The sequence below is a fragment of the Mus pahari genome, chromosome 3 (genome assembly GCF_900095145.1).
Source record: "Mus pahari chromosome 3, PAHARI_EIJ_v1.1, whole genome shotgun sequence".
Classification (NCBI taxonomy): domain Eukaryota; kingdom Metazoa; phylum Chordata; class Mammalia; order Rodentia; family Muridae; genus Mus; species Mus pahari.
The window spans coordinates 21,768,555-21,794,279 of NC_034592.1; the positions used below are offsets into that span (position 1 = coordinate 21,768,555).

At 42.8% G+C, this 25,725-nt stretch overlaps 1 protein-coding gene across 5 annotated transcripts in view; it reads left to right on the forward strand.

Moving 5' to 3' along the window:
- Positions 1-25,725, forward strand: part of Mapkap1 (MAPK associated protein 1) — a 212,012-nt gene that overhangs the window by 63,978 nt on the left and 122,309 nt on the right. For all 5 annotated transcript variants that reach the window (XM_029535984.1, XM_021192298.2, XM_021192303.2 and 2 more), the window contains one exon: positions 23,454-23,626. In XM_029535984.1, the coding sequence (XP_029391844.1) occupies positions 23,454-23,626 (173 nt within the window). The remainder of the gene's footprint in view (positions 1-23,453; positions 23,627-25,725) is intronic.

A 25,725-nucleotide genomic window follows, 5' to 3' on the forward strand; every position in this document is an offset into this window, starting at 1 on the left:
GGCCTTCTGAGTGATGCTCTCTCCACAGTGCTCATGAGTAGATGTATGAAATGTTTGTTTGTTGCTGCCTTAAAGGCCATTGTTGAAGAACATTACATGGAATGTGCACTTTCCAGTGACTGCATTTATTTACCTTTGAAACCACTTGGTACTCTGTTTTCTTCTGTGGAAGCAGCTCATGCTTGACAGTAAACAGAAGTTCATGCATTTGTTCTCTGCCATAAACAAAGTTGCCTTTGATTTAATATACATTAGCATTTTAATTATCAGTTGAAATCAGGTTAAGGGTTTCCAGTTAAGTGCAGGGTTTGCCTTTGGTTGTTTTTTCATCTGCTTCCTCCCCCTCATTGTGGGTCTTGGTACAGACTTGGCAAGCCCTAGCAAGCATGAGCTCTCCTTTCAGCCCAGGACAGTGGTCTTGATTTGTGAACTTAGCAGGGACTTGCAGACTTTGAAAGAACTTGACTTACTGTGCTTCTCCCTCAAGTCCTTTAGTAAAATTGGTTGCCTAGACTGATAGGGACTTCCTCTGAATAAGCTTGCAGGGTTGTTTCACACTCATCGGTGAGATAAGGAAGGAATTCACTTGTAAATATTTTTGTTTCACATTTTTTAAGAGTAAGTATTGAATATCTACAGAAAACATACTTTAAAACTACACAGAGTAGACAGTCCTGCAGCAACCACTCATCTGTCTGTGCTCACTCTGTGAGGAAGAACATTAATTCTAAAGGCTCCTCTGGCTCCCCTCCCCACCACAGAGTGTCTTTAACTCCCTTGCTGCTCATGCTTTCTTACCAGATATTTGTATCCCTGGACAGTGTCTGTCTAGCATTTGCCTAAAGGAAGTTACACTCAGACTGCGCTCGCTCATGTAGCTTCCCTCTGGCAGTGTGATGGTCCAGAGATCCATATGCATAGCGGTAGTTCATTCATTTTCATTGTCAAGGAGGCTCTGTTGTCTGAGCATACTGCAGGATATTTATGCATCTCTCTGTTGGACACCTGGGCTGTTTCCAGCTAATAGCTACTGGAAACAAAGCTGTTTATAGACAAGTCACATGTGTAAGAGTTAGTGGAGACACTGACTTACAAACATTTTGACTGCAAAGTGACATATGAAAAATATATTTGATATTTTATTTTAGTATTATATAATATGTTCATGTATGTAATAATGGAAACAAAAATTTAATGGAAGAATATATATCTTTATCAATTGGGAATACACACCGAGTTTTAAAATTTGTTAATCTTTTATTTAAAAATTCCTGGTGGAGCAGCCACAATGTCACAGTAAGGAAAACCATTTACCCCCAAGCCTAAGGCCCTGAGTTTGATTCCTGGAACCCATGTAACAGAAGAAGAAAATTAGAGAACTAAGTTCCACAGCTGTCCATTGACCTCCGCTTGTGTGCGTGGTACATGTATATCTTCAGACATTGCATATATGTGCAAATAAAACATCCAAATACATTAAAAATAGTAAATCTCTTAAATTTTTGTTTAATGTATAGATAGTTTTTTAAAAAATAATTTTATCAGTTTGAATGTACTAGATTTCTCCATTTAAGGAATCCATAAATTCTTTCATAATATTATGATTTTCTTCATGGAAATCTTAATATATAGTTTAATAGATTTATATATACCACCCACCCACGCATAAACACAATATAAATACTTCTTTTGAGATAGGGTTTGCTAGGTAAGCTAGGTTGGCCTAGAACTCATGAACCTCCAGCTTCCACCTCCTGAGTGCTGAGATTGTAGGTAAAGGACACCATGCTCAGGTTATTAGTATTTTATTCTCTTAATATCTTCATACTCAGTAGTGACTTCCTGTTTGTTGCTAATGTATAGAAATGCAGTTGCTATCCTCAATTGATTTAACTTCAAGGACCTTAATATACACACTCCTTATTCTGTTACTTCTTGTACTTTTTCAGATGATAACCTTCTCCTACCCCCCACCCCTAAGCCATCCTTGTACTTTGTTATCTTTTTCTTGCTTCTCAGAACTGTCTGAGCCCTCCAAAGCTATGCTGAAAGAAACCCACTGAATATTTAATTATTAACTTCAGTGTTTGCTGTTTTGGTAGGCGGCTCATGTTGAGTTAGGGAAGATCCTCTGAGCTTCTAGCTTACCCAGTCATAGTTACTTTTACAGTCATGAGTGAATGTTGCACCTGCTGAGTGCTTGTCTAGCATTTACGTAGGCTATATTATATCGGCTTTTAAAAATCTCTTAATATGACTGATTACAGTATTTTATTTCCTTATTTTAAAATAGCAGTGTAACTGGTGAGATAAACTGAGCTTTGGTCATCAAGTATCGTAGTGTTATATAATGTGGATTTGGTTTGCCAGGTCTTGGTTTGTAGCTCAGCTGTCCTCAAACTTGCAATCCTCTGCCTCACTCAACCTCCCGAATACTGGGATGGGTCACCAGTATGTTCTTTAGAACTTAAGTTCTTTGTCCTCAAGAAAATTTGACCTATAATTATTTGTACTCTTAGGTTTGAGCCAGGTGTAGTGGCATGCAACTGTAGTTACAGCTACATAAAAAGCTGAGGGGTGGGGGGTGGGGGGCTTGAACTGAGGGCTTGAGACCAGCTGGAGGCAACACAGGGAGCCTTGTCTCAAAGAAAAGGAGAAAGAGAGGGGATTGAAGGGAAGAAACAAGCAGAATCAGGTAGGGGAGAATTGGGCCCTGGTGCTGTCAACAGGAAGATTTCCAGGGAGCAGTGTGAAGCTCAGGTGAGGGAGGCTGGCCTCTATGTTTTGTGTCTGATCTAACTTCCGGCGTTACCTACACTAAGAAGAGGTAAGCCTTTGGTTAAGTTGGTTTTGTTAGCCAGCTCAATTCTAGGAAAGGACTAGTAACCAACAGCCAACAGCCAGCCCCATTCCCAGCAGTTAGGAGATGTGGCTTCATTCCCTAAGAGTGGATCTGGATGAGATAACAGCAGCTATGCCTGTGCACTCTTAAATACTGGTTGAGTTTACTTTTCTCATGTATTCATAGGCCACACTTTCAGGCCTGTTTATTGGCCTTATTTTGGGGTGTATGGGAAACTTACAAATAAAAACAGCAGTTTTCATTTCTGCAGCTGATCTTGAGGGCACAGCTGATACTCATCTCTCTTCAAGAGACTGATCTGGTCCTTGTAACCTTGGCAGCACTTTTGCAGATCCAGGATGGTCTTGTGGCAAAATGACCTTTTGCCCTTTTCTTTGATGATCTAAGTTTGTTTGCCTTGCTCTTGTCTGTAGCTGCTTCGTTTGCACATTTACCATCATGACTAGTAAAGGGTAATAAACATACCCTTCCTCAAGTGTACTGATGAGGTGTGTTCCTTTCTGCCTCTGTTGTGTATTAGGAGTCCTGTCTTTTCTTATGAGCTATTTGCTCCTGTCAGGATACTGGTTTCTCGTTTGCCCATGGTGCCTTGTCATAAAGGGTTTGGGCAGCTGTACTTACTTTAACATTTATTGGACCTCTTGCTGTGTCTCCTGGTGGAAACCTATTATCCCCTTGGAAACTAGGCTTCTGCCGTCAGAAGGGCTTCGGGGTGTAGGGACAAGAAGCATAGATGCCTCAAGTGGACGTGATAGCGAGTGAGACCATTCCTGCTTTTCCTCAGTTCCTTGAGCTGCGTATTCTGTCTCTTGGGGACATAGAATGTAAAGGCTGGTTTTTAGTCTTAAATGTGGCCACCTGGCCTCACAGGCTGTTGTCTCTGAGCTAGTGTCACACCCTTTATCTTCAAAGGGTTGTTCAGCCACTCTCTTGGTTTCCCAAGAGAGCACTGTACTGTACCATCTCTCAGGTAGATCAACCAGTCATTGGTGACAAGTTGATGGTGCTTAATCCCATTCCCACTGGTGGGTTTGGGCAGAGATCTATATATATATTTACACGTTGATGTTCCTTTCTGACAGTAATACTTAAACTGTACGGTATTGGGGAATCAGTATTGGTGTCTGTTGCAGGAAGGACAGTGGGAAATGGCAGCATTAGCTGTTATGAATAGAGAACATGTTGGTAGCCCACAGATAGCCTCTCCTTGTTACCTTGGATGATATTGTGTGCCCACGTGGGAGCAGCACTGGGAGGCCAGTGCAGAGGGTAGCTGAGGTTAAGTGAGTCCCTAAGACCACTTGTTTGTTCACTAATTTGCTAGAAGGACTCACAGGACCCAGCAAGTAATCACTCTCAAATCTCTGCTGCAGCACAGTGTGAGGATATTCACAGCACTGTGGGCAGAGAGACGAGGCATCCAAAGCAGTAGACAAAGCCAGGTGCTGCCGCTTCTCGAGCTTTTAGGGAGTGATGTTCCTTAAGGGTACTTTCAGCTTGGGATGGTTTGGAGTACTGTGTATGTAGTTGAATATGGCATCCCTGTTCCTTTGGACCAAAAAGGGTTCCTTCTTCCTGTGCCCAAGGAGTTCTGTCCCCTTCCACAGGAACCACAAGGATAGATAGGTATTTGCATTGTCCCCCAGTTTAAAAAGTAACCAGAGTTCTGGAAGTACCATTAAAAAGGAGGCACACATGCAGTCAACAGCGATGCAGAGAAACAGGACTGCTGGCATTGGTTAGAAAGTAAAGCTGAGGCTTCCCTCTGTGCTTTGCTGCAACTGGCCAAAATCTAATTTTCTGTAACTGCGTAGTTGTGCATCTTATCAGGAATGGGGGCTTACATGGCCTGCCTCTGTCTAGCCTTTGCTGTGTTTCCACATGTCCAGAGAGAAGAGGTGCATCCTCATCACCGCCCTTGTGCTTCTCTCCACACCACTGTTGTCACTTTGTTTTTCAGTAGAGGAAATCGGTTTATTTGAAATGCTTGTCCTAATCCTCTATGGAAATATCAGTTTATGGGAAGGTTAAAACAGCTTGCTTGGGCTCCTCCCAGAGTCTCTTCTGCAATTGTTGCAAAGGAAACCCCAGGGAAACCCCTGAGCAGGGCTGCGGGAGAGCTGGGGCCATGAGATGCCAGCACTGCAGATGCTTTATCAGGTGCTGTCTAGAGAGCAGAAGGAATGGTTTGCATGCAGTGCCTCTGCTTTCCAGCCGAGCAGACATCTCCTTTGGGTACCTCAGAGGCAGCCCAAGAAGTCTTAAATGCGAGTATGTTTGCCTTTTAGTATTTTACATTGGCTTTGAAAGCATAATATTTGAGGTTTGTCTGACTTGAATTCTTACTGTCCCTGTGTTTTGGACAGGGTCTCACTACGTAGCTATGGCTGGCTTGGAACTCATTATGTAGAACTTGTTAGCCTTAAACTCGTACGTGCTGGTTTAAAGGTTGTTCCCCCCACCTAGTTTGACATTGTTAGTGCCATTTTCCTCTCTGTTTACTCTGTACATCAGAGGATTCAAGAAGTAAGAGGGAAACACAGACAGACAAGTGAAAGGCAGACAAGAAACTTTGCTGCCTTTGTCGTGGCCAAAAGGGTTGCTATGGCATCTAGGAGCACAGCAGTATCTGATGAAAACTTTAGGCTTTTTCTTGGGAAATGTTTTTCTTTTTTCCTAATAGCACTGTGGCCAGAGAGCAGCAGTGTGCTCAAGTAACCCAGCTCAGTGGGACTTGCTGTGTTGTTCTCTCACTCGCTGCAGGTGCTGTCTGAAACCTTGCCCTCCCCGAGGCCCACTGATAACTCCGCTACTCACAAGGGCCAAAGATTGATTTGTAAGTCATTTGCTGCTTGTCTTCACACAGCTTTATTAAATACAAAATAAGTAATGTTGTATTGGGGGGGGGGACAGTTTAAGTTGGCTGAGAATGCAGGCTCTGCAGTTAGGTACAGGCTTGCATCCCAACCTTTACCATCTGTCACCTCAGGCAGGTCACTTCCCTGCAAAGTAGGAAGAACTGGTGACTGTCCATCACAGAGCTGTTTGAGATTTGTACATAGTCACTGTGTATGTCATTCACAGCACAGTGGGACCCATAGTAGTGTTTAATAAGTACCAGCTATTGTAGTATTGGAGTCAGAGAGAGGCTTTTAAGAACACCTTTGTATCCTGGCTTTCCTTTGATGAGAGTGAAATTCACTCTGCTTCTGAATGGTTTCACTCATTTCTCCAGCTTGCTCATGATACTTAGTGTCTTAGGCTCTAGAATATTGCCACGTGAAATTACAGTCTTCGTAGATCATAAATGATTGAATGCCAGCAGTTTTGTGTGATTCAACTTCATAATCTAGCCGCTGTTGAGTTTGTGCTTTTCTCTTTCTGTGAAGGATAAACTGTTATTCACACCATTTGTGAATAGAGAATCTGAGGATTAGAAAAGTGGACAGACTAGCCTTGGGTTACACATTGATAAGTAGTTAAGCCAGAACTCTAATTCAACTCTAATTCAAGAACCCCAAGCTTAGCCAGTATCCCTCCAAACTTCTGTCTCACGGGGCTCTCACAAGTACTGCCCAGAACTAGGCACTTGCAGACGACCTGGGTTTGTCTCCCTATTTGAAGCAACGTCTGCAGGGGTAGGTTCAGTTGTCTTGGCCCTTTTTTCAAGCCAGTTCTCACTGACTCATGAGATTTCCTCATGGCTGCTGTTTTTAGCATCTGCTCTGCAAGAATGTCCTGGGACTGTGTCTCAGTTTCCTTGGACTTAGTGAGGATAGATACAGAATCCTGTACAGGGGAGGAAGCTGAGGGTAGATGGGTTGTACAACTCAGGGAAAGGCTCGAGCCTCTTCTGCATATGCCTTGGTTCAGAGCCCAGGTCTTTCCTCCTATCCTCCACTTCCTCCTCTCATCTTTAGAAATGCTGCACAGCTGAGGAGGAGGCAGCCCTTTCAGTACAGTAGCGTGCTCTTCCTAGTGAAGGCACCTTCCATGCTCTGTAATGAATTTTAAGACTGGAAGCCTCTCAGTATATTTTCTGAAAGAAATCATATTCTAGATATATTCCTGTTTGAATTTTTTTTCTGGCACTAAAAGTTATTTCTCAATTTAATTTGCTTTCAAAGGAATTAATATCTTTGAAAATGTGCCACTACAACAACTATGGTTGAATTCTAGTCAATCTCAAAAGAGAATGACTTCAGGTCTTTAAAAGGAACTTGGAAGTAATTGCTTAATACCTGAATTCAAGATAATGACATAGCATGTTTTGAGAAGAGCATGTTTTGACCTAGCAGTCTCCAAGGTCATTATGGTCCCAGCTCCCTCCAGAGCTCCTGCTCCTCAGCCTTGTTGGTGAAGCCTCTGGTGTTTGCAGCTGGAGGCTGCACTAAGTTCTTTGTTGTTCCATTGTTTCCTTTAGGGTAAGTGAATAAGTAAGAGGAACATCTTTTCTGAGCAGCTGGAGCCAAATTCCAGCTGACTGCAGCACCTGCAAAGATGGTGCCTCAGCCTCTGGGTTGCAGGGTGGGATGCCAGCCGTGAGTCACAACAATGGGCACCAAAATGCAGAGACATGCCTATGCCACACAGCGCCTGTCCTTCTGTGAGCTTCAGATGGCAGGAATACCACTGAATGCAAAGTGTCTGCTTTAGACTAATTAGTGGGATGATTTGTGAAATGGTGACTATTTATTTAATTAATCACCAGCACAAAGCCATAAAACCCATATTTTAAAAATCCCTGTTAGTTTGCCATGTGGTTAATAGATTGGAGCACATTAAAAAGTGACATTGTGATGTATTAAAAATGTTCCACCGAAGATTCCTTTAGGAAGGAGCAGAAGCTGTCTGTGTAGATGCTGAGATGGGCCTGCCTGGATTGACCCTTCTGAGGGTCAGATGCTGCTAGCAACATTTATCTTTTGAATGGCGTCTGGATTAGAATAGCTCCTCCCAGAACATTCCAACAGAAGGGATTTTGTAAAGGAACTCAAAAATTAGGATTGAACTTGATTTGGTAGTGTTTCTCTTAATGATAAAAACCTATAATTTTCTACAAATTACTCTGTATTGACAAAGCAAAGGAATATCTCTTACAATATAGGTCTTTTGCTTCTGTTTGTGGGTAAAGAGGTCATTTAATTAACAGAATACTAAATGCAAAAACATTTTTGTTGCAGCTGTCAGAACTGCATTGTTTGGCTCTAGTATTGCTTTCTGTCAATGGGAGAAAGGGTAATTGTTATACTTGTTTGGTCTCAGTACAGGTGAATTGTTCAAGAGATGAAACTGCCATTAAAAATGAGAATAAATGACTTTAATTGTAACAAACTATGGGTGGCTTTTATAGACTCCATGTTCTAGTTGGTTTTTATTATCAACTAGGCACAAGCAAGTATACCACACATTAGATAGTATTTGAACCTCTGTAGGCATCTGTGTGGTGCTTCTGTCCCATTCACACACACAGATTATTGAAGCAGTCAGGTTTAGAATGCTATGCAGCATGTCTGAGCCATGGGCTCAGTCTCCAGCACCACTGAGGAAAATCAAACCGATCATTGTTCCTGCTAAGAAGCAAGCTTATTTACAGTGAACTCTGATCTCTAAAGTCCTGCAGTCATGTGAGAACGCTCAGCTCAGAGGATGGTGCATAAAGGAAACTGACCGTCCAGCTCTCGGGCCTGTGCTTCTGTGCTGGGCTGCTCTGGGCTGCTCTGGGCTCTGGGCTGCTGGGCTGCTGGGCTGCTCCCTGCTCTGTGAGGAGGGGCCTGGAATAAAACATGATATGTTAATGCAGCCTGGAGCTGGTGTGCTGGTGATGATTACAATGCAGAGAAAGCATTTCTCATAACTGCTAGTACCTACTGGAGCCTTTGAAACATCTGGACTTTTAATTGAAAAATAGTGTGGTGCTGTGTAAGGCAGACATGCTAAGTGAAGTCACTCATTTAGAATACAAAAATATAATTGATAAAGTGTTTTATTTACACTGTGTTTAAGTATTCATACTTTGTTATGCTTTGTATAACAGGGAATTACTGGGTTAAATTTTCATGAACATAGACACTCTAAAATGAGATAAATTAAGTGAAAGCATTAGTAGAATTTCCCATTCAAATCAGTGAACAGTTTGCTCCAGAAGGGTGTGCACTGTGTATCAGTTAGAACCTTCTAAGGAAGCAAAGAGTTCAGGTGTTAGTGGTTGATTTCATGTTTTAAAAGAACTAGCTTTCCGACCTGGTAACACCATTACATTTTTTTCCTGTTACTGCAGTCATATATTGGATTTTTTGTTTTGTTTTATTTTGTTTTGTTTTGTTTTTTAAAAAGGTCCTGGCATAATGGCAAACGGTTTTAATGGCAGCATTACTGCCCAATAAACCAAAGCCTTCCCTACCTTTGGGGCAGGTTATCAGAGTCTACCCAGGAGAGCAGAAGAGCTGGGGAAGGGCGCGCAATTAACCTTTGTCCTGCCTTCCAGCAAGGGAACTGACCCAGCAGCCTTCCGAGGAAATCCAATTTAATTTAAAATGAATTTGAAAAGACAAATTAGCCATATCTATTTTAATAAGATAAAAATCCAACTCTGCCTGTGTCTGGTTTAGTTAGGACCTCAAAGGAGATGAGACTGACTGAGCCTCAGGATGAGCATGGAGAAATGTCAGGGACTAACCTAGACACCCTGGAGACTCTTCAGTTTCTACAAGCTAGCAAGTCTGGGCTGCCCCTTCCTGCAGAGGCTTGTAACCCGAGGAGCACTGTGACTACCTCAAGCCCCTAGCTGGATGGAGGTTAATACCCTATGCTGCTGACCCTTCCCTCCAGGGGCCAAATTGTTATTTTCCTTCCTGGATGAGAGCACACTGGTGTACTGCCACCCGGGTACCAGATTTACTAACAGAAAGACCTTATAATTACAGATTTGTCTCTTCGCTTAAGAATAGCTAGCCTTATGACCTGTGAGTTAGTATTGACTGCTGCTTGTGAAAACTGAAGAGGTTGCTACCAGCTTTTTTAAGGGGCCTTATGTAGTTTTGCATTTTAACCCCGGAAACAAAGGATTACCAAGTTCCATTGTGCCCTCCTACAAGCCTCTCCACTCCCTGAGTAACTAAGGCAGCCCTGCCTCTATCCCTCTTCCTCCCTATATAACGGCCACCCCTAGTTTTGAAGTTGTGGCGGCAGCATTTGAACCCCTTGCTAGATAGTGAGTGCTTCAGGTATGAGATTTACCCAGAGAGAAAGGTTTGCCATGGGAGGAGGAGGACTTGACACTGTCTCCTAAGAAATTTGGAGTAGCCTACATAATATTCCTCAGCTCCAAGACAGTCTTGGTGGGTGAATTAAGTGAGATACTGGGATTCTGGATACATGCCCAACAAGCGGTGTCAAGCAGTGGTAAAAAGCTACATGGCAGTATAGTGAGGTACCAGTCCTTACTGCCAGCCTAGTGGTTGGCTCAGTTTGTGTTGTGCTCTGTGCAGTCCCTGATTTGACAGAGTGACAGGCAGGCAGCACACCTCACTGGTCATGTTTGCGTTGTGGAGACAGGGCCTCACTGTGAGTCCAAGCAGCCTGGAAGTCACAGTGGAGTCCAGGCTGGCCTCAAACTTGCAGTGATCCTCCTGCTCCTGCTTCCCCATCACACTTGGTTGTCTTTCAACTGCTCAGTACTAACTGAGTGCTCATGGGCTCAACTTTCCCCTCATTTTAAAAAATGAAGCTTCCTTCCTTTTGCTTCCTTTCCCTAGTTTTCTACCCTGGAGACTGGTGAAGGCTTGGTAGAGTTTTGGATGCTGCTTTGCAGTTATACATTTTGTGTGTAACTCCAAGACTCTCAGGGTTATTCTAGATGCACAATAATGATTTGCTTTCTCTTTTTCTTGCTGATTCTGTTTCTGTACATTTACGAACTGCTAAAAATGAAAATCTTCAGTTGACCATTTGTGTCTGTATTTTTCTATGGGGAAAAAAAGCATACTGTGTTTTGATCTTGGAGTTGTAGGTTCTTTGTGTGTTTTTTTTTTTTTTTTGTTTATTTTTTCAAATACAGAGTAGACCCATCCCAGATCTCACGCATGCATTTTGAGGATGAAAGTGAATATCATAATTGGAGAAATGTAAGGCTATTTATTTCCATTTTGTCTGATGTTTTTACATTGTTTGTTAGGAGGTGCGTCAGGGACTTGAATTAATTATAATTACTGAAGAGACATACACTGATTGAGCAAATAAAGTAGTAAGCTCATTTATGCCAGGGCTGTCTAATTATAGCCCAACTTTGGATAAGCTGCATGTGCATGAAAGATTAATTTTACAAGGTTTTTAGGACTTAGTAAATGATGATTTGGTGAAACGTTTGAATTCTATCATTGAAGAACATCCAGTCTTAAAGTGATAAAGCAGGCATGTGCTTGGTACTGCACAGAAATGTGTGGGTCTCAAAGACCAGGTAAATCAAGGAAACGATAGAATTTTAAGGTGAATATTTATGTTAGTGTTTAATCAACTGAAACTCTACAAGAAAATCTGTGCCTGGATCTTCACTGTCTTTGCAGCTCTGCTCAGAAATGTTTCAGCCTATTGAAGTTCAGTTGTCCATGGGGCAATTGGGAGGGTTGTGCCACAGTTCCTTGTAGTTGACGACTGTGGTGATGACCAACAACTGTGTGACCTTTGTCAGAGCTCTCCCAACTAGTAATGGAGCCAAGCATGTGCTCTCCATTGCGTTTTAATGTTGAAAGTTGGTATTAAATCTTAAAAAGACTCATTATACTATGAAAATTGATAGTGTTTAAGACATGTAACTCTTCTTTATGGTCTAAAAAAACCCCTGTTTTTACTTTTAAAGTGTATTGATTTTATTATATAAATGATTTAATAATAAAGAGATCTCTAAACTTATGCTAGGTGATGGGGGCTTAGTTCATGCAAATTACCTTTCCCTGATATTATCATCATTATGGAAGCCATTGTTTGTGTAATTAAATGCAAAGTGCTGTGTAGCATTTAATGATCAAAAAAAAAAAAATCCCACAATGGCTATGAAAATTCGAAATGGACACTTTTTATCTTGTAAAGATGGCTTTAAGATGACTGAATCCTAGGACATACTGTAACCGTCTCCGGACCAGATGAGAGGAGATTGCTATAGATTTTCTTTGCAAACATGAAGAAACCTTTCCCTGTTGCCTGTGCCTCCTTTTGCGTAGAAGAATATTTTGTCCAGAAATCTGCTTGGCCTGAGCAGCAGCTTTGACCACATAAGAAGGATCACTGACTACGTAACAGTTGTGGGAACAGAGCTCTTGCAGGAAAGATGCAAGCATCAACTCAGGGCCTCTGCACAGATCTACACCCCAGCTGCACAGAGCCCTGGGACAGGCTTCACTTTTGCTTTAGATTGCGGTATTTTAAAAACAGATGTTCTCCTATGTATTTCACTGCTGAGGGAACTTGACTTCTAAAGAGGTTACAGACTTACAGACTTGTACATAGTCACACCCCTCAAAGCTGACAGGCCCACAGTCCAGACCAACCCTTTTGCCTCTGCACTGAGGGGCCTGGCACCCGAGACATGATACCACCAGCATGGTAGACATGAATGGTAACGGGAAGTGTGTTGTTCTGAATTAAGCTTGAGGAAAGTGGTTGCCATTCCTGTTACAGTCTGAATAGGCTTTCAGTTTTCCCCTCCTGCTTCCCCTATTCTTTGTTTACTGCTTAACATAAATTTGAAAATGAATGGCCGAATTTTTCCAGTTGATATATATTTTTAAATTTTTATTTTACTGGCTGGTCATGGTGGTGCATGCCTTTAATCCAAGCACTTCAGAGGCAGAGGCAGGCCGATCTCTGTCTCTGTTGAGTTTGAGACTACCTGGTCTACATAGCTAGTTCCAGGCTAGCTAGGGCTGTATAATATGACTTTGTCTAGGAAAATAAAGGTATTATTATTATAAACGTGTTGTGGAGAGCTTGTCAGTGTCACAGTGTGTGTCTGGAGGTTGGAGGACAACTTTCAGGAGTTGGTTCTTTCCATCAGTCATGGTTTCCAGAATCCAAGAATTGGGCTTATTGAGCAAGCACCTGTTCCTGTTGAGTATTTTCACTGGCCTTCATTTGCTAACTTAAGTTATTTAAGTTTATTGTTCAAACCACACAGGATAACTCATGCTTTTAAAACAGGGGTGCTAGGCTCCCATCAACCCCCAAGGATCAGAACATTAGAAGTTTTGAGAATAACAACTTCCTTGTACCTGTCTAGGGCTGTAGACTTTTGCTGTGATGTTACAGTTTTTCTGTGCTGTCTTCTTGAAAAGGTTACAGTGCACTGTACTCCACAGTACTAAGCAGCCCAGGTGGCATTGGGATTTTTTTTGGTTTGGTTTCTGTGTTTGGAGTTTTGGTTATAGGTGTATAAAGGAGGCCGGGCAAGCTGGGAGGGAAGTGCTGTAAAGCAGCAGTAGACTTGTTCAGATGTCATTAGGCTAGCACCAAGATCAGTGGGCAAACTCTGCAGGAATCTTTTACCCAATAGGAAGAAACATTTAATTGTCAAGACTGTCCATGGGGGTAAGGCAGGGGGCTTGGGTTTTTGTTTGTTTTTTGTTTTGTTTTGTTTTGTTTTGAGCTGGTGATAGGGCCACATCAGTTTAGGGCTTCAGGAGAGGCTGCTACATGCCACATTCTGAGGGTGTTTTAAAGGAGATACTCAGAAGGTGTCTTAAGAGTTTCAAGTCTATGGTTGTCAATAAAACTTTTTAAGTCTCTGATTATAAAGTAAGATTATTATATCCACATATAGCAAGAATAGTGGCCAAGAGCATTTCACGAGCCATTACTGTGGATCAGAGAAATGAATGCTTCTCTATGGAATCTTTTCATCCTCCCTGCAACCCCATGTTACTCTGCATGCTTTTAAAGTCCTGTGTGTGTGTGGTGTGTGCGCTCATGTGTGTGTTCTCATGCGAGTGCTCTCATGCGAGTGCTCTCATGCGTATGTGGAAGTGAGAGGCTGACTGTTTCCTTGCTCTGTTGCCTCTCATTTTATTTACTTATTTTTGTTTATTATTTTTTTGAGATAGGCTCTCTCACTAAACCTGGAGCTCACTGATGGCTAGATTAGATGATTATATAGCACCATGCCACTATGCCCTATTTCCTGTTGTTTATTTACAATGGGATCGCACTATGTAGCATTGAGTGACCTGGACCTTGCTTGTAGACCAGATTAGCCTCGAACTCACAGGATCTGTCTGCGTCTGTCTCCCAAGTGCTGGGATTAAAGCTGTCTGCCACCACACCTGGTCCAGTGCCTAGCATCTAACATGCGTTTTGGAGATCCAAGCTCAGGCCCTCATTTGTGGATAAGGATATCATGACCTAAAAAGCCTAAGTTGCTGAAGGTCAGTCTGTATCAGCGTGTGTGCAGGTCTGTTCCAGCTTGTGCTCTTGGCCACCACACTGCTGCCTGCCAGCTTCTGCTGTGATGGCAAGGAGCCGAGAAGCACCCAGATCAGAACTTGACCTCCTTAAAGAAGGAGTGACAGTTGACGTTCTTGATAATAAAAGCTTAATGGAACCAAGGTTGGTGATTCAGAGGGAATTAATGAGATTTTGTCAATTTTATTTTAAGCTTGTCAGAAAATACAGTGTCCAGTGACAAACTGTAGAAATGTTTTTGACAAATTAACTTGACTACAGGTGCCAGATCAGGGAAATGTTAATTTAATAGCCTTTAAGCAGTCTAGATTTATTGAGGGTTAAGATAGCATTACAAAGCCAACTCCATAGCTCTGAATGGATTTGTCATATAGTTTTATATAAAATCTATTCATATTCATTGCTACTATTTTGAATGCAAAAAAAGTGAGTTCATCTCCTGAGCCCATAAAACTATAGTGTTTAGAAGTTTTTCCTCTGTTATAAAGAGCCTCTTTATTTCTCACAATTAGATAATCTGGTTTATACTGGATTGTGTTTGAAAATATTACTTATTTTAAATGGAAGCCATTAAATGTTCTTAGAGAAGTGAGCATATAAGTGTACCAGATCTCGCCTTGCTATCACCCTATGCAGGATAGGGAGAAAGGTGTCAGTAGAAAGGCAAAGCAGCTATTGCTTAAACACAATATTTCCTTTCAAAGGCTACAAATAAACCTTTTATCAATTTGCGTTATTACATTGTCTGGATACACGGATGCATTTATTTGTGCATTAAAATTACATATAATGGTCTGCTTGTGCAGTTTTGACTAATGGAATAACGTTGCCTGCTTTTTGTCTCTTTAATTGCAGAAGCCAAGCTGTCTGTCCTTTCTGTTTCCTTCTTTTGGCAAAGAAATTGAACACTTAGCAACAGTTTGGAGATTTGCTATTCAATTTATTATTGGAAGTGTTGATGTTAAGTAGCCCTGCTAACTGAGCCTTATGTTCCTAAGTCTTAGTTAAGTTGACTCTCGTGATGAGGGTAGTTTCTGAGTGAAGATCATTTTAAACAGGCCATCCCAGCAGCATGCAGGAAGCAAAGATAGGAAGATCACACATGTGAAACCAGCAAGACCTACATAGCAAGGTCCTGGCTAGCCAGGGCTATAGAGTGAGACCCTGTCCAAAGAGAGTCAGAGGCAGGCTTGAAAGATGGCTTAGCAGTTAAGAACAATGGCTACTCTCCCAGAGGACCTAGGTTTGATTCCAGGTACCTACGTGGTGGCTCACAATTATTTGTAACTCCAGTTGAAAGGATCCAACACCCTCTTAACCTCAGACATCAGGCACACATGTAATGCACAGATATACATACAGGCAGAGCACACACACAAAAAATAAATACAGAGTTTTGTTGTTTTGGGATTTTTTTGGTTTGTTTTTGTTTTTGAAGCAGGTTCTCTCTATGTAGACCAGGCTGGCCTTGAACTTGCAGCAATCTGCCTGCCTCTGCCTCCTTAGTACTAGAATTAAAAGCATGTGCACACTTAGTTTAACATAAAATTATTTTTAAAAAAGATTATTTGAAATTGAGCAGCATCTGTTCTTTCTGCTTCCTCTATTTGGAAACTATAAAGTGTCTAAACTTGTATTAGTTTTATTATAGGCAGTAGATAATATAGGCTATATATGTATGTATCTAGGTTCTATATTATTTTAGTTAATGAGACACATTGTCTAAATGGGCCAGTCCATCCTCATATCCATTGCTGTACGTTTCAGTTACTTCCTATTTACATTCTGTGTGACAAATTCTTTTTAAACTTTATATTTTGAGATTCGAAAAGCTAATTATTAGATTATTAATAAGATGACTTATGGTTCATAATGTTGATATTCTCTTGATATGCATGAAAACACATTTCCAATGTATCATAAGCTACAAAGACTCATATCCCTTTACCCAGTAATATACACATAGAATGTGTACATATTTATATCAAAGAATGCTTCAGAGAATACAGTTACAATAGTGGGATGTTAAATCTGTTCAGCTCAGTAAGCTGCAGGTAATGAGGTGTTTTAAATCATTATTCCTCACTTGCTGTATGTCAGGCCCTGTGTTATATGTGCAGGAGGCATTTCAGAGAAGAGGGTGACCTGGAGTAACAGAGACAGTCAGTTTCTGAGGATAAGAAAGAAGTGAGAGACCTGAGGAGTTGGTTTAGCTTAGCAAAGCTAACCCTAAACCTCTGCTGTACTTCAGGCCCAAGGAACATACACAAATGGATGGGATGCAGTTGTTGTGTTTCTGTAATGAGAGAAGAGGAAGGGAGAGATAGAAAACAGTGAACTCTAAGGTTGTGAGAATCAATGAAGTAGGGGTGAGGCAATGATTTTGAACTTTCCCTTCTTGGAAGAGGAGACGTTTGTGTTGAAGGGCAGAGGAAAGCCTGCATTCTTTGATCAGTGAGTATCTGTGGGTGGGTGTGTATGAGATACAAACCTTGTATTTGCTTATCCCAGTGGGAAAGTGGAGGTTCTGAGAGGTGCAGTTACTTGCTCAGTGTCTAAGGGCAGCTGTCAGAGCCAGGATTCAAATCGGGATGCAGGTGACCGTAAGTCTGTGCTCTGAATTGTTGTTCTGTGTATTGAGTAGCAGTAAGGCATTGGTGCTGGTTGTCCAGGTTATTAGCTGCCATGCCAAGGCAGAACTGTTAGTACCCAGTGGTAGAAACAGCAGGTTTCTGACTGGCATGATCTGTTGTTTGAGGGAAATCTCTGCTGTTGGCAGGAAGGAGGTAGGGCTATGAAGATGTGGGCTTCCTGAGGTAAAGACAGTTAGAACACTGCTATTCCAGTATGACCGAGAGGATGATGTGACTTCATTTGGGCCAGTGCCACAGGACAGACAGCAGGAGAAAGGTTTGAGAGACATGTCAAGGCCAGTAGCAGATGATAGGAGAGCTGATTGCCGAGAACACTGGCCGAGGGAGCACTCTTCTGTTGCCTCAGATCTGCTGCTAGCTTCACATGTGTTGACTGACTATAAGTCATCATTTAGAATTGTTTAAGTTACATATTTAGATATTACCTGGTCATGTGTGTTTGCACATGCTACAGCGTAGCATCCTCAGGGCACTTCCAGGGAATCCACTCTGTCCTGTGGGCCCTGGGTCATCAGGTCTGGCAGCAAGTGCTTTACCTGCTGAGGCACCTCACCTGCTGGATTTGTTGCTTTTTATTTTTCTTTAATAAAAGCTGTTTAGCCCTGGGCCTTACCTGTGCTAGGGAAGTGCTGCCTGGCACTCTAGTCCCAGCTCACATTCTCTGTCCCTGGGTGCCTTAACCTGAGCTGCATTTCCAAAGTGGAGCTTCTGTCTCTTACCTAAGGCCCTGAAGCCATAAGTGGTACTGACCCTTGCTCTCTTCATCTCCTTTTTGTTGCTGTTATTGTTTATAATTACAGTCTTTTGTTTCTAATTGGACATGTAGTATTCATTATAAAAAATACAAAGCAAAATATTAAAGCCACTCATAAAGTCATCATGTCTCAGAAGGAATTTCTGCCCTGCCTCTGTTGTGCTGATTATAAACACACTAAGCAGCTTCTCTGGGCTCATGGGTCTCTGTCAGGGAGCATGAAGGTTTTCCCACGATGCCTCTTCAACCCCTTCCAGTGTGACCATCTCTGGGCTTTTTTGGCAGCCTTGATCTTTTCCTTCTTACAGTGTTCACTCCCCAGCAGGCCAGGAGACTGCTGAGGGTCTGCTCCACACCATGCTTATTAGACTTGATCTTCTGGTCCCAGCATGGTGTTACAGTGGGTATTTGTTGACTGCATGAGAGGGGAGGGAGATACAGCTGAACCTGGTCCCTGTGAAGCCTGCCCTTTCTCATGTTCTAATTATGGCTTTATCTCCCCGATCCTGTATTGGGGAGCACATAAATTGCTGTGCAGTAAAGCTGTGTGACACAATCTTTGTTTATTGTTAGTTGCTTTTTAATACTTGGATGTTAGGTCTCTGGAATATTGCTTTCTTCATGTGTGATGAATACTTTTAATCCTTTGGTCACCTTATTTTTTTTTTATAAGTTAATTACTTTCTATTATGTTGATGGATTGTTTTATGTTTTAGATGATTTTCTCTAAATCTTGCAACACAGGGACTCTCAGATCAAACTCACTGCCACCACCTGGAGCTTTTTCACAAGAGTCTCCTCATTAAAATAGATAATTTCAGGGTTTGTACAAGGCACTTTCCCAAGATGGAAGTAGAAAATTGAAATGATAAAGTGCTTCAGTCATTTTCTAAGCATCTCTGTGTTTTTTCTGATTTCATATAAAATGAGTAGGGTTTAGAGACCATAGGCTAGGCCATTAACACCTGCCACAGCCTCCTAGCCAACAGTGACTGTCCTGCAGTTAGGGTCAGAGGGCTCCTGGGAGTCTCCTCCCTCAGATCTAGAGCCTTCTGTAGGAGGCTGCTCAACATGAATCTTTTGTTGTGTTTATGAGGACTAAGGGAAAGGGAGAAGGTGAGCTGCAGAAAGTGGGGTTTACTGACACTTGGACTGCTAAGGGGTGAAGGAGTTGGATATTCAGAACAGTGGTTTTGGAGTCCCCTCACTGTGGCTCAGGTTGGGCTGTTGTGGTTCTTCCATGTGGCTGTGGAACATTGAGCAGGACACTATATTGTCGGAAGCCTTAGTTTGCTGGAATATAAAGGTACAACCCTCTCTTAAGAGTTAAGCTGAGAAATAAGTCAGATAGAGCCAAAGGGCTAAACAAATGTCTGTTCATACTAGAATAGTCAGTGTTCCTTTTAGAGTTTATGTGCTATCTCTTTGGACCCCATGTGATCATGAGATCAGAATGGATCTGAAATCAGAAACATCTAGTATGCTGCTTTGCACGTAGGAAGCACATTGCAGTTTGTGAAGCAGATTCACATTGTCTTGCCCCGTGGTTTCCATGTCTTGAGATGTCAGCCCTGTCTGTGACCCCTTGGCTGTCAATCTGCAGCAGCAACAGCAGGCATAAGTAAAGGATAAAAAGGGAAAGCAGTAGGCTGGCGACACAGCTCAGTGAGAGCAGTGTGTGTGTGTGTGTGTGTGTGTGTGTGTGTGTGTGTGTGTGTGTGTATAAAGAGATTTATTAAGAGTGGCTTGTAGGCTGTGGTCAGAACAGTCAACAGTGGCCCTGGAGAGTGGCTTGTTTTCAGTCTTCTTTGGAGTCTGGCTCTGCGACAAGGGGTTAGACTTGCTAGCAGGAATAAGGGCAAGCTAGCCAAGAGCAAGGCTTCCATCTTCCATGTCCTTGTATGTGGACTGCCTCTAGCAGTAGCCCAGATTTAGGGTGAGTCTTCTCACCTCAGAATTTATCTAAGAAGAATCTGTCAGCCAGACTGATGGACACACCTCTAATCCCAGCATTCGAGCTAGTTCTAGAACAGCCAGGGCTACACAGAGAAACCCTCTCTCCGAAACACAAAACAGAAAAAGAAAGTCCCTGAAAGGTATACCGGGCAGTTTGGGGTTTAGCTTCAGGTTTCAGCTGCAGTTAAGTTGACAACTATCACAGCTCTCCAGGAAGGTTCTGCTATGCTTAGTTCACCCTCGGCCTGCCTCAGTGTCAACATACTTGCTGAAAACGCCTTGCTTAACCACTGCAGTTATTATTTCTGAGCAAAAAGCATACAGAAAAAAAAAAAAAAAGCATAGAGGAGAAGATGCATGTGTGCACATAGGCTGCACCTATGAAAAAGACAGGAACATTGTAGAGAATTGACTTGGGGACCTTCACTTGGCCTAATGTTAGTTATTGGATTGTAAGAGGAGTCACATTTATGTAAAGTGCTTTAAAACCAACTTTATCTTACTTTCCTTATTCAAGTTTGGACTCAGAATGCTAGAATTATAAAGTGAAACCATGTGATTGGCTAAATCTGTGTTTCCCTGTATGATCAGAAACAGGCCCACGAAAAAAAAAGGCAAGAGGGAGAAAAGAAATGAAGATTTATTGAGTTCCTCAAGAAGTATGCATTTGGGACATTCAATGGTGTTTTATTTGTTCATTTGGCATTTAGTGTAAGGATAAAATTCTGCCATACCATCCAGGCAGACCTCAAATCCTCCTAAGAAGCTGGGCAGTGGTGGTGCACGCCTTTAATCCCAGCACTTGGGAGGCAGAGGCAGGTGCATTTCTGAGTTCGAGGCCAACCTGGTCTACAGAGTAAGTTCCAGGACAGCCAAGTCTATGCAGAGAAACCCTGTCTCGAAAAAGAAAAAGAAAAAAAACAAACAAACAAACTAAAATCCTCCTACCAATTAGCTGGGTCTACAGACCATTGCCAGCATGTCTTGGCTATCAGATTCTTTGAGGGGAGGGCATCTTCAGTCTGCCAGGCACAGTACTAGGCATGGTGTATGTAGCAAGAGGCAAAGAGACACTATTACCAATGTGGTGCGAAGAGCACGCACTAAAGATGAACACAAGTAAAGGCATAATCCTAAATTGTTATGGGGTGCAAAGGGAACGAGCAGGGTACCAGTGGGAGAGTAACTGAGAAGGGCTTCTTTCTATAGCATCATCAGTAAAGGAGCTGTAAGCAGGAGCTGGGAGCCGAGGTTTAAGCGTCAGTCCTCACGAGAGTCTTACCATTATCATTTTACATGTGAGGAGCAGAAGCCCAGAGCAACTTAGTGTCATGGCCAAGAGCACACATTAAAGGATGACAGGTGATGAAGAAGAGCCTGCTACATCTAGTGAGTAGTGCTCAGTGGGTCTGCAAAGAGAGTGATGCACACAGGGGATCCACAGATGTGTGTCTAGACACACACCCCAGGGGCACTGCCAGGCAAGGTAGCTAAACCCTGATGGGTAGCCAGGGTTGTTGGCATTGGCTGATGATGGGAGGATCAGACAGTGCTATGAGAGTTTGGACTTTATTCATTGTCGTTCACTCACTAAAGACATGGGAAGAGGCTTGTAATATGATGGCTTTTAGTGTCATGTCCCTCCCTTATACTGCAAACCAAATCCAGAATGTGCTTATAGAAGAGGGGCACTCCACTAGTGTGCATGCGGTGGAAGTGTGTGCACATGCAGTTGTATTGTAACTGCCTTTACATAGTGGCAACTTAGCACCTTTTATGTGGCTGGGACTTGCACTGTGATAGATGATGTGGAGTGTCCTTTCATGTATTTATTGGTTATTTGTATTTTTTCTTCAGAGAAATGTCTACGCAAATCCTTTGCCAATATTTTAATAGGATTATCTTTTATATTGCATTGTGAGAGTTCTCAGAATGTTCTAGATGATAAACCCTTACCAGATAAATGCAACTCTTCCTTCTCCTTCTTTGTGTCACCTTTTTAACTTCTTGACAATATTCTTTGGAGAACACATTCTTAAAATATTGATAAACTGATTTATTTATTTTTTTTTGTTCCTTAACTTTGTGTCATTTAAAGAAATCAGTGCTTAATTCAAGGTCATGAAGATGTATCCTATTGTGAGTGTTTCGGTTTCGCTCTTTTTTTTTTTTTAAAGATTTATTTATTTATTATATGTAAGTACACTGTAACTGTCTTCAGACACTCCAGAAGAGAGAGACAGATCTCGTTAAAGATGGTTGTGAGCCACCATGTGGTTGCTGGGATTTGAACTCTGCACCTTTGGAAGAGCAGTCGGGTGCTCTTACCTGCTGAGCCATCTCACCAGCCCCGGTTTCGCTCTTATAATTTATCTTTGTATATGCTATGAGGTAGGAATGCACATTCATCCTTCTGCATGTTGCTCTCTGGCCATCCCACTGCCATTTGCCAAAAAAGACCATGCTTCCATCGAAACAGTTTTGCAGTACATGTCTTTGAACTTGCTAGCAAAATGGAAAGACAGTAGAAAGCAAAAGGAGCTGGGACATGAGCAGCTGCTGCAGTGGTGGTGCCACTTGCTGCAGTGACGTGACAGCTGCCATGACTTGGGGGAGGAGGTGATGCGGGGCAGTTAAGTGCACCAATATAAACTGCACTGTCTGTGCCTGTTTCTTCTAATGATGTACTGGACATGCTTGTGAGTGAATAAGGCTAGTCTCTAGTCTCTGCTGAGAAGGGTATGTGTGTGTGGCTTGTAGTTTGTATACAGAACCCACAAAGTAGCTAAAGGAAAAAGACAAAAGCCACTGTGGCCGGGACCCCCATAGACCAGAGCAGGAGGGGACACTGCTGCTATAGTTGGATGGTTTGGAACTCAGTGGAACAGGAAGTTTTGCAAGAAAAGCAGAAGCAATAGTTTGGGAGTGTTAGTGGGGACAACACTACCTATATGGCCTTCTGACCTTGAGGATTTGGGGAGTATGAAAAAGATAACTGAAGAGCCAGACCTGGTGGTGTGCGCTTGTAACTAACTGCAGCTTAGGAGTGAGGAGCATGAGGTTGAAGCCACTGTAGGCAGCAGAGCAGCTTGGGAGTTAGAGAGGAAAGAGATGAGAACTCGGGAGAAGCAGAACCTAGGGCAAGAGCTAAAGAAAAATAACAAAGTAGTCCTGTTTTAAGGGAATGGTAGAGGAGGCCCGCCCTCCCCAGACAGCAGCTTTTGCTTAAGGCTCAGAAGTAGAATGTTTAAAAAGCACCTCGGACCTGCTGTTGAGTAGTGCTGTCCATCCAGAAAGCAGAAAGGAGAATGCAAAGAGGATGGCTGAATTGGGAGTACACAGAGTAGTGCAGGGTGAGCAGTGATCGTGTCACCCTTGAACTGTGTGACAGTAAGTATGCAGGTGCACTGCATAATGGAATTAGTTCCGGAAGTCTCTGAGGTTCATAGACAACTCAGTGTGAGTGCCTCCTCTTCTACCTCTCCAGGAGAGACATGGTTGTTACCAGGAAGGCAGCCGATGGCAGGGTCTGTTAGTACCTGCAAGGGTAGAGAGTTGATAACAAACTCAGACCAACACCAAGCACCAACTCTGCTCACACTCATACTTGTTCTTAAGTAGTCCTGAGCATTCACCTTCCTAATGTAGACTTTGACCCCCTTGAGACTGTCTAGGCTCAGAGCAGGTCTGTGTGAGAAATGGCTGTGCTAGAATCCTTACTGCCTGCAAGACCTCAGCTGTGTGTTTTACTCTCATGTGTGTGCTCCATTCACAGGGTCATGTGGGTACAACTGCAACTAAGAAGATCGACGTCTACCTCCCCCTGCACTCCAGCCAGGACAGACTGCTGCCAATGACCGTGGTGACCATGGCCAGCGCCAGGGTGCAGGACCTCATCGGGCTCATCTGTTGGCAGTACACAAGTGAAGGACGAGAGCCAAAGCTCAAGTAATCCTTTTTTCTTTCTCTTCATCTGCTTTAGTTCCTACGGGTTTCTTAGCCACCAAAACTGCATTCTTGTCCATAACAGTCTCTCTAGGCACTAGCTAGAGGATCGGACTTTCACACTACTCTAGCTCAGAGTCCTCCCTGGGGTCCTACTTGCAGAGTTAACATACAGGTTTCCAGATATGGACACAAGGAAATGAATTCATGTAGATAAGAGTGACATGGAAGGGGCTGGAGAGATGGCTCAGCAGTTAAGAATACTTACTGTTCTTCCAGAGGACCCAGGCTCAAATCCCAGCACCCACATGGTGGCTCACAACTATCTGTAATAGGATCTGATTCCCTCTTCCGGTGTGTGTGAAGACATATCAGTCATATACATAAAAATAAATAAATATTGTGGGTGGGCAAAAAGATTATCATGAAAGAAAACGAGAATGAACTGGTGTCTGAGCATTTGCCGTGAACTGGCACTTACCTGGCCTCTTCATCCCTGGCACCCTGTTTATTCTTCCATCCATGAAGGTGGGTGTCCTGGTCCTTTTTGTCTTGAAGGAAAGACTTAGGCTCAGGTGCTTGCTGAAGTCTCTCCTCATAAGATGGCCATTAGGGTTGACCCCAGGTCAGGGTGCTGTGTGGCTGGCTGCTTGCTGCAGAACCTTGGTCTGAGTCTGAGCTTTCTCTGTCACTAGTGACTTGACTTTTCTATCACTAAGCCGTATTCTACATTTAGTAGTTATAGTTAAGGATACCTTGCTGGAAAGTGGGCTCTCCATGCCTGTATATTTAGCCTCTTTCACAGTGTGTTGCTTTGCTGCATTGGCCCTGCCTACACCCTTTCTTGATTAAACTCTTCTGGTTTATCATCTTTCTAGAGATAGGGTTTGGGACACAGCAAAATATGGTAGGAAGTTTTCACAGCCCATATTTAACTGAGTGTGATCCAGTCAGCTTTAGATTAAAATTTTCTTTTAGATATATTAAATGTGCACATGAAATTTTTTCTTCTAGATCTTTTCTTCTTTCTTTGTCAGAGCCTTACTGTGAAGTGTAGGCCAGCCTAAAGGTCAGGATTTTCCTGCCACAGCCCCTGGAGTGCTGGGATTACAGATGTCCACCTCTATGTCTGGTGACTTTTGAGCTCTTTCTGACACTGCCTTCCATTTCCCCAACAAGTTTGGGTGTAAAAACCATCTCTGTTGCTCTGGTGGCAATAGAGAGCCATTCCAACTGAGGTACTCACTAGGCTCAGACGAAAGTTAGGGATTGGTAGCTGTTCCTTAGAAGGTGCTGAGCTGCAGGCCCTTCTCAGTATGAAGGAGAGATGAGGAACAAGGAATGGGGTAGCATCTGAGCTGAAACCTTGAGAACACTGTCTGGTGTGGCCACTGAAGCGACAGACATGATTCAACTGGTCCTGGTTCTATGGCTATGAAGTAACAGACAGGAGCTGAACTGTCACTCTATTTTATAGGAATAGAAACTAAACTCAGGCTGAATAGCTTGGTTAAATCACACAGCAAGGTGGCAGGATTGATATTTTAATCCGGTGATCTCTGCCAGGGCCCAGTCCTCTCCTCCACACACACTGTGGTGGAGCTCTGTGCTGGATCTGGAAATAGAGGAGAGGAGAACATCTGCTGTCAGGGACCGGGTGGCCCAAGGTAAAATGGCAACAGTCAGAGAGAGCAAGCGGCGAGTGACATGTAAGAGCAGCTGCTTTGAGAAGATCCAGGTGTGTGTCTCAGAGTTAATGTGGGGCCCTGCTCCCTTGATCCTGCGCAGCCAAAGTGAAATCTGGAGGGACAGTAGGAAAAGTTATATTGAAGCAGAGAAGAGGGTATGTTCAAGAGAAGGACAGGTTTGTGCTGTGCCCTACTCAGGTGCAGTGTGCTGATTCATTTGTAGGTACCAGAGGGTAGAAATTCAACTTTTCTCAGGAGTACAGTTCAGTCCAGCTCTCTTGCTGGTTGATAACTTGTTATTGTTATATTTTCTGTATGAATTAATGATAGGATCATAGTGAAAGCTGGAAATAACTGGCATAATCTCCACCAGTTACACCATTAAACACCACACTCACATAACACCACGTAACA